Source organism: Psammomys obesus, unplaced genomic scaffold (genome assembly GCF_907164565.1).
Source record: "Psammomys obesus unplaced genomic scaffold, mPsaObe1.curated_primary_1811, whole genome shotgun sequence".
NCBI lineage: Eukaryota > Metazoa > Chordata > Mammalia > Rodentia > Muridae > Psammomys > Psammomys obesus.
In genome coordinates this window covers 8,792,354-8,801,532 of record NW_026596069.1, presented here as the reverse complement: position 1 = coordinate 8,801,532, position 9,179 = coordinate 8,792,354, and the positions used below count along the sequence as shown (strand labels likewise).

Below are 9,179 nucleotides of genomic sequence, written 5' to 3'. Positions count from 1 at the left end.
ATCATACACATAGCATAACATTTACACAAAATAGATTTCAATGAAACAAAATTGTATTGATGTGATCTGTAATCTATCCATGCCTCCCTGGGGTTTTGCTTCTTATATTTATTTGCTGCCCTTCCTTTGTGATTGTGAGCACGTCTCTGCTCATCAGAAGGAAAATAATCACACACACACACACACACACACACACACACACTCACAAATAAGATTGTTGAGGAAATAAGTGAGAGATAGCAAAGGAATCTTGTCTTAGCATTCCCCCTCAAAAAGTTTTCTAGGATCAGAGTATTTGCACAGAAAAATTAGAATAGGTAAGTACTAGTACTTGGATTTCTCCGAGAATAAACATTTTCTCAATAAAAGAACATTCAAAAAATATTTCTGTTGAGACTCATGGTGCAAGTCTGTTATTCTGTCTGCATCAGAGGCTTAAACAGGACAACAATTTAATTCTGTGTGTAAAACACCAACATTTTAGTAAGGACTCTACAAGTTAATGGGTCAGTCATATAAGGGTATACTTTGCTTTTAGTATGGATAATATATTATAGATTATACAAATTTCACATTTTTCTAACATGGAAGCAAATCAAATCTTCCAATATCCTCTTTATTCTGTTTAATTTTCTATGATAATTCACAGAAGTCAGGGAATCACTGGAATATGACACAGGTGATTAAAAAGGACTCCACTAAAGGTTGCAATGAGGAGAAACACAAGGTAAAATCTGGAGGTCCCAAACATGTGCCACTGCCCAGTCTCACTGGAGTACACTATACTCCCAGCAAGTTCACACAGTCCTCAACTCTGCTGTTCTCCAGAAACCTAATGGTGTTTAGCTTTGTCATAATATTTCAATTATTTATCAGCCACTTGAGATAAAGCTCAGTCCTAAACTCCCCTCTGCTGATGATTGGTACTGAATAGACAACCTTTGTGTACATAGGTTTCTATCACTATAAAAACACAACGTCCAGACAAGGGAAGGACTGTATTTCACTGTAGAGTTTATAGACTACTATAAAGGGAAGTAAGAACAGGAATAAGGGGGCAGAAATTCAAGCAGAACCATGGAGGAATGCTGCTTATTGGCTTGCGCTCTACAGCTTTCTCAACTTGCTCTCTTAAACCCAGAGCCACTATCCCAAGAGTGGCACTATGCAGAGAGTGCTAGGCCTTCCACATTAATCATTAATTTAAAAAATGCTCCAGAGCCTTACCCTCAGGCTATTCTAATAGAGGCATTTTCTCGGCTGAGTTTCCCTCTTCACAGATGACTCTAGCTCATGTCAAGTTGACAAGAAATCAGCTAGTACAACCTTCAAATACAAGATGTCTTTGTCTTCTACAGACTCTCCTTTGCTAAGAGATAAATCATTAGCACAAACTGAAATTTGATTTATTATGAATAAAAAAGAGAGATGCTTGTGGTCCATATAAATCTTTAGGTGGTTTCATCAGATTCCAGGAGCAAATCAAACACTGAATATTGTACAAGAAACCCCTATACTCTGATCTTACAGGAGCTTGCAACCGTCTTAAAAGATCCACAATGAATCAAGAATCCACAATGAAGAACACATACAAGTTTGGCATTTGTTGCCCAACAGTCACAGTGCAGACTGGTGAACTGCAAAGGATCTATACTCTGTGACTTCAGCTTTTGCTGACAGATGTCTGAGCTAATCTCTGAGTAAGAACATCTCCTTGACTCTTTTCGGAAAGTAAACAACTGTAGTCAGAGCTAAAAATACATAAAGAATAAGCAGAAAGAAATATATTTTAAATTAATATTCAAATGATTTTGAAACATTCAAGTTGAGCTACTGTGAGCATCAGTAATTACACCAAAAAAATGAGTAAATGTTATAATTATAACTGCAGTAAAAATTACCCAGCACTTTCAAGAAGGAGTCCTGCACTGAATACTGATAAGTAGACATGGGAATTCTCTTCAGGGTGTCAGAGACATAGAAAGATCTCCAATTCAGGACATACCCATTTTGTGAGTTCCTGTGGTTGAATAAACAAACAAAAATGATACAGTGAAATTCAGTGGGTACTGGCCCTACTGTTTACCCCACAGCTAAACTTTATATAAATATATTTTCTAGATTATGCCATAGGGATTAAAAGTGATCCCCACAGCCATCTATATTTATCAATTTAAACTGCATAGCCATGGATGTTTAGGTTAGAATTACTGTTGTCAGTTATGAGCCCCAACACAATTCTAAAAATCATGTTAATTATGTTACACACACCATGGATAGTAAATGTAGCTTTTTCAACAACTACAGTGGTAAGAGCTGCCATAGCTGCCTGGCTTCCTTCTTCTCTGATCATCTTCTTTCTTCATATGCTTCTTTTCTGCATCCGCAGATGTGTCATTTTTCAGAACCCAAGATTTTTCTCAGACACAGTCAAGCTGACTGCTCTTTGTCTCTGCTCCTTGGTTTAAGTGGAGTTTTCTAGTCTTGCATTATAGGTTCCTAAATTGGAGCCTGGAAACATGTAATATTTTCCTAGCAATGAACTCCCTCTAATATTATTAATAATTCTCAAAGCATTACTTACATATTCAGTATTCTTATAACTAATATAAATAGCAGATACTACACTCTTAAATTCCACAAATATATTACTAATCCTAAGATAACCATGTCTTTGACCAAGCTACTATTCTATGAAACCTAATGCATGTGTAAGTAAAGCTTCATCCTATTGTATAGACCATTTTCTCTTGCTCTTCTGATTAGTTACATCCAGGTTTTCAGCCCAGCTTGGATTTCAAGTTCATTAGGAAAAAAAAAGTAGGTTCATGAGCATTCTTGAGTGCCCAGATTATCTAGTAAAGTGCAGTATGAATGAAGTTGAATGTATATTTATTGAATGAATAAATAGGGAAATGCATATTAGAATTACTATATCATTGTATTATAATGCAGCAGAAGCCAAGATATTCCTACAAATTCAAATATCTAATAGTGAAAATAGTAAACTTTGATGAATAAAGAAACTCTGCTTTTTATATTTTATAGTTGATTTGTTGATTTAATATAGCATAACTGTAGCATTTACTTATTTCCTTTGGAATTTTAATGTTTTAGGGAAAGAAAGTAGAAAATATACAAGTAAACACTAATATAATATATTTAAGACTTCTTTTTAGCTATATGTTATATGTGTTATATAACACTAGTTTATTGATAATTATGAATTATGAAGTAGGTTTGAAAGGAATATTTTACCCACTAGTTTCGACACCATTTGGCTAAATCTTTTTTTCTTGTGCCTTTAATGACATCCTGTACAGAAACAATATTTCCAGCTGACCAAGTTACAACAACTCAAGCCAGTTTAAAACTTTAATCTTAAACGGTATTCACCTCCTTTTCCTGTTTTCTATCCAATCAACTTGCAGGCAGAAGTTCTGAAGGAAGCAAGGAGAGAAGACAAGTTATATCTTATTTTGCTAAAGTGCATCCCATTCTACTAAGGCTGCTTTAACCAGGTTCAAGTTCTTTAGGCAGGTTATGGACCAATAGAGGGTTCCTTTCCGTAGCATCCTCCTGTCTCTAGAAAAGCCACTCCCTTACCCAGTGACTAAGCCCAAATCTTCTCTGGTTCATCCCATTACTTTCCAGTTCTCTAATCTGCTCTACATTGTCATGGAACAGTGAAACCTCCAAGGATCTCTATGTTTGGGGAATGGAAAAGAACAAAAGTTTACCATGTTGTCTTTGACTTTGACATTTTTGCCTCTTGGAAGACCTTAGTGATAGTCTCTCATCCAGAATGGCACTCTCTTGCATAATTATTTTGCTTTTCTGCACTATATTTTCATCGAGTCCTTGCACACTAGGTGAGCCAGAATTTTGCCCAGCAAAAGTCCAGTAGAATCTTTTCCTTTTGAGCTCTATAATGTCTATGGATGCGGTCTCATTGATCTGCTTCGGACAGTTTCTCTGGTGCACTGGGCTCTAGTCTTAGACAAGAATGATCACACCTAAAACCCAATCACGTAACGACTACAGTGCTTTCCTTTCATCCTCATGCTCCAGGAGAGTACACAGTATATGCAATTTCCCATGTGATAAGAACTGTAAGAGGAAAATGTGTTAAAATATTTGGTTACTGTCCTGGCTTCCAGAGTTGATTCAAGAAAGATGAAAGCATTTTATTTGTCACTCATGGGGAATGTCTTCCTACCAAGCATACATTTATGTTAATGAAATAAAGTTTGAAAAATCCCTAAGGATAGCAGAGTGGTTAACAGAAGAGTCTAGTATGTCATAGGGGTTGCTTTTGAAACTCCTTTGTATAGCTATTCCTGTCCCCTACTGCCTTTATGGAGTTGGAAGGTCTGAAGATTGAGTAAACTCCATGTACCCATAATTTAATAAATCTCATGTAAGAAATTTTATAAGAATTAACAAAAGCAAACGCATAAATTGGTTTGGAGAGCTTCTTTTCTGATACAAATAGATGTTATCTAGAGAAACATAGCCTTGGAGAGGGCGTATAAGCTGGACACCATATGCTCCACACCATTATCTGTCCAGGTTTTTTATTCTTAACAATAAACCATCATGACTTTCTGAGTCCTTCAAGAGATCCTAGCAAATTATTAACCCTATGAAGAGGATCGTGGGAACTCATGTTTCATAGTTGTTCCATCTGATCCTAGTCTATCAGGTCTCATCAGGGCTGGTGGCATAGTTTCCCTCTGTGGCCTGGTAAGACTGCCCCTCCCCAAGAAGAATGTAATCAGAGAGCCTGCAACTGAGTTCATGCCAGAAAAAGTCCTTGTTCTCCTTTCTAGGGGAAGATTTTCAGTTTCATGAGGTCCCATTTATTGATTGTTGCTCTTCGAGCCTGTGTTGTTGGTGTTCTGTTCAGGAAGTTGTCTCCTGTGCCAATGAGTTCTAGGCTCTTCCCACTTTTTCCTCTAACACGTTTAGTATGTCATGTTTTATGTTGAGGTCTTTGACTACTTGGACTTTAGTTTTGTGAAGGGTGCTTAATATTGATCTGTTTGCATATTTCAACATGTAGGTAAATGGTTAGACCAGCATCATTTGTTGAAGAATCTATCTTTTTTTCCCTAGTACTTATTGGTTTCTTTGTCAAAAAACAAGTATCTGGCTTTCTGCGCTCCCGCTGGACCAGCGAGCAGGTACGGCCTCGACATGCAGAACGACGCCGGCGAGTTCGTGGACCTATACGTGCCGCGGAAATGCTCCGCGAGCAACCGCATCATTGGTGCCAAGGACCACGCGTCCATCCAGTTGAATGTGGCTGAGGTTGACAAGGTCACAGGCCGGTTTAATGGCCAGTATAAAACCTATGCTATTTGCGGGGCCATTCGCAGGATGGGCGAGTCAGATGATTCTATTCTCCGGTTGGCTAAAGCTGATGGAATTGTCTCAAAGAACTTTTGATCAGAAGAGGTCGGGAATATTTGTCATAAATAAAAGTGAGAAAGTATCTCTGTCAAAAAAAAAAAAAAAAAAACAAGTATCTGTAGGTGTGTGGGTTTATTTCTGGGTCTTTGATTTGATTCCATTGATCCACCATTCTGTTTCTATCCGAGTATCATGCAGTTTTTATTACTGTTGCTCTATAGTACAGCTTGAGATCAGAGATGGAGATACCTCAAGATCATTTGTTGTAAAGGGTTGTTTGAGCAATTCTGTTTTATTTGTTTGTTTGTTTGTTTGTTTTTTCCATATGAAATTGAGGATTTTTTCTTTCAAGTTCTGAAAAGAATTGTGTTGGTATTTTGATGAGAATTGCACTGAATCTGTAGATTACTTTCTCAGTAGAGGAATAACAAATAGCATAGAAATACTTTTAAAAAATATTCAAAGTCCTTAGTCATCAAGGAAATGCAAACCAAAATGACCCTGAGAATTCACCTTATACCCATCATAATGGTTAAGATCAAAATCTTTAGTGACAACACATGCTGGAAGAAAGGGGAACCCTCCTCCACTGCTATTGGGAATGTAAACTTGTCAACTACTTTGGAAGTCAATCTAGCACATTCTCAAAAATAAGTAGTAACAGTGTTACTTCACGATTCAGCTATACCACTCTTGAGCATATATCTGAAAGATGATAAACCATACAACAAGGACATTTGCTGAACTATATTTTTGGCAGCTTTATTCATAATAGCCAGAATCTGGAAGCAACCTAGATGTCTCTCCACCAAAGAATGGATACAGAAATTATGGTACATTTACCCAATGGAATACTACTCAGCAAGTATAAACAAGGAAATCATGAAATTTGCAGGCAAATGGATGGAAATAAAAAGGATCACCCTGAGTGTGACGACCCAGAAGCAGAAATATAAACATGGCATGTTCTCACTTATAAGTGGATATTAGCCATATAATATTGGATAAACATGATAAAATCTATAGTCCTAAAGAAGCTAAATCCTAGAAGGAGAAACCTAGGGAAGATGCTTAATCCTCATTCAGTAGAACAAACAGGATAGACATCGGATTTGGGAGAAGACAGGGACCAGGACAGGAGCCTACTACAGAAGGCTTCTGAAAGACTCTACCCAGCAGGGTATTGAATCAGACGCTGACACTCATAGCCAAACTTTAGGCAGCATGCAGGGAATCTTATGGAAGAAGTGGGATACAGAGGGAACAGGATCTCCACAAGTAGACCAAAAGAGCCAAAATATCTGGGCCCAGAGTGGTGCTGCAGAGACTGATAAATCAATCAAGGACCATGCATGGAGAGGACCTAGACCCCTTGCTTAAATGTAGCCCTAGGCAGCTCAGTCTTCAAGTGGTTTCCCTAGTAAGGAGAACAGGAGCTGCCTATGATATGGATTTAGTGGCTTGCTCTTTAATTACCTCCCCTTGGTGAGGTGGGTTAGCCAGGCCACAGAGGAAGATGATGTAGTCAGTCCTGATGAGGCCTGGTAGGCTAGGGTCAGATATTAGGGGAGGACAAATTCCCTTGTCAGTGGTCTAGGGGAGGGGCATGGGGGAAGAGGAAATGAGAGTGGGACTAGGAGGAGACAAGGAAGGTGGCTACAGATGGGATACAAAGTGAATAAACTGTAATACATAATAAATAAATTTAAAAAATTGAAAGAGGGGACCAAGTTCCAGTCCCAGCAAGTAGTGGAACTTGGCAGCTTTGGCCACATGGTTCTGGCTTTAGAGTCATGGATACAGGAAAAGAGTTGTTGAATCTTCCACAACAGCTAAGAAAAGCTTCTGAGGCCAGACATGAACCAGAGATGTCTCTGAATGCAGGCCCAGAGGGCCATTGCTAGAAGCTGTGAAGGTGAAGCTTGGATTGTGTTGTAGACCTCAAGATACAGGAGATGCCAGAGTTGTAAAATACCTGTAGAGTAAAGCTGCAAACCAAGTACAGAACCAGCCCAAGAAAAGAAATGTGTTCCAGTCAACAAGGCTGGAAGGAGTTGGAGTTCTGAAGAGCGTTTGACATTGGACACACAGATGAAAAATATAGAGTATTGTTTGCTCGATTTTGGTCTTTCTTTGGTCCAGTATTTCCATACTTTAAACCCTTTTCTTCCCTTTGTAATGACATTGTGTATTCTGTGCCAATGTATGTTGGAAGTATCCAATACGGCTTTTGATTTTGATATTACAGGAGATTACAATTAATATATTCCCTTGAGAGTTCATGCCAAGTCCTCTTTCTTTTTTGCCTGTGGATCAGAAGTAGCTCTCAGCTACTTCTTCAGCACTTGTGACTGTTGCCCTGCTCCCTGATTGCACTGGACTAAGCTTCTGAAACTGTAAGTCTGTTCCCAGTTAATTTTTTTTTAATATATAAACTATCCTCAGCCATAGTGTCTCTTTACAACACAAGAATGGTGACTAAAGTCATGTCTCTTTTTAAACAGATTATCTCTGTCAATTTACTCATTCATCAATTTACTTGTAGTGTTGTTATTTGCATAGGTGTCATTATGGAGGCATAACACAAAACAAAATTATGACAATAAATGCCAACAAGAAAATAAAATAACTCAGGCCACACTAACATGGGAATTTTTACAAAGTTCTCATACATGTTTCTGATATCTCTTAAATAAATGAAGCAATCATTCTCCAGCTAGACCTTGATAAGAAATTAGGATCCTTAGATAAACTTTTCATTTTCTTGAATGCTTTTTTGAAATGGGAAGCAAGCTGATCAATCTGTGACCCAAGTAATTCAGGGTTATCACAATGTTGCTGCACTTGTAATTCTGTCCCAGTCAGAGTTTTTTGATCTTACATCCAACCCCTGTCTCCAGGCTTCTGGTGCAATCTAAGTGTTCTGGGTGTTGTAGTTAGATTTGCAATTGTTTCAGCAAAAATACATTGTAACTGGCACATGAGTGAAATAATGAAATTTTTATAGTGATGACAGTCCATGTAAAATGTTATTTTCAGGACTCACTGAGAAGAGATAGTTTATCTTCTATTTTGTTTGTCAGAAGTAAAAGCCAAGTAAGAGAACAAGCTTGTTGGTCTTTGTGTCTTTGTTTGTTTGTTATTGTTATTGTTGTTTTACTCTTAGGGTTTCTATTTTCTTCCTGGGTCTTGCTTTCCCAAGACAATTTCTGAGAAAAATAACACCACATCCACCAACAGAGGGAGTACATTACAATATTATTTAGAGTTATAGTAGCTACATACTAGACTTACCTGAGAAATAAAGTTGCTTCTTCTCAACTGTACGTGAAACTAAAGTAAATTAAAATGAGTGTGCCAAGCATTCATGACAAATGTAAATTTACAAACTAACACTGAACACTTTCGGTATTAGACTTCAATGTAAACAAAGCAGCCACAGTCCATGGATACAAAGAAAAAGTAAGAAGATGCTATCAGAGGAAATGTTGATTTTTCATGTCCATATAAAGGATCTGAGCCCAGGGGGGTCCTGCATAGACTGAAGCACCAATAGAAGACCATGCATGGAGAAGACCTAGACCCCCTTCTCAGATGTGGCCAACTGGCAGCTCAGTCTCCATGTAGATCTCTGAGTGAGGGGGCAGGGGCTGCCTCTCTCTTGAATTCAGTTGACTGCTATGATCACTCGCCCCTATTGATGCCGCCATGCCAGGCCATGGAGGAAGAGGATCCAGGCAGTCCTGATGAGACTTAACAAGCTA

The 9,179-nt window shown here is 38.2% G+C and overlaps 1 protein-coding gene across 1 annotated transcript; it reads left to right on the top strand.

Annotated features, from left to right (window-relative positions):
* Positions 1-5,161: 5,161 nt before the first annotated feature.
* LOC129690071 (40S ribosomal protein S21) lies at positions 5,162-5,497 on the top strand. The gene has a single exon (XM_055625615.1). The coding sequence runs from the start codon at positions 5,200-5,202 to the stop codon at positions 5,449-5,451; it is 252 nt and encodes an 83-aa protein (XP_055481590.1). The 5' UTR covers positions 5,162-5,199; the 3' UTR covers positions 5,452-5,497.
* Positions 5,498-9,179: the final 3,682 nt, after the last annotated feature.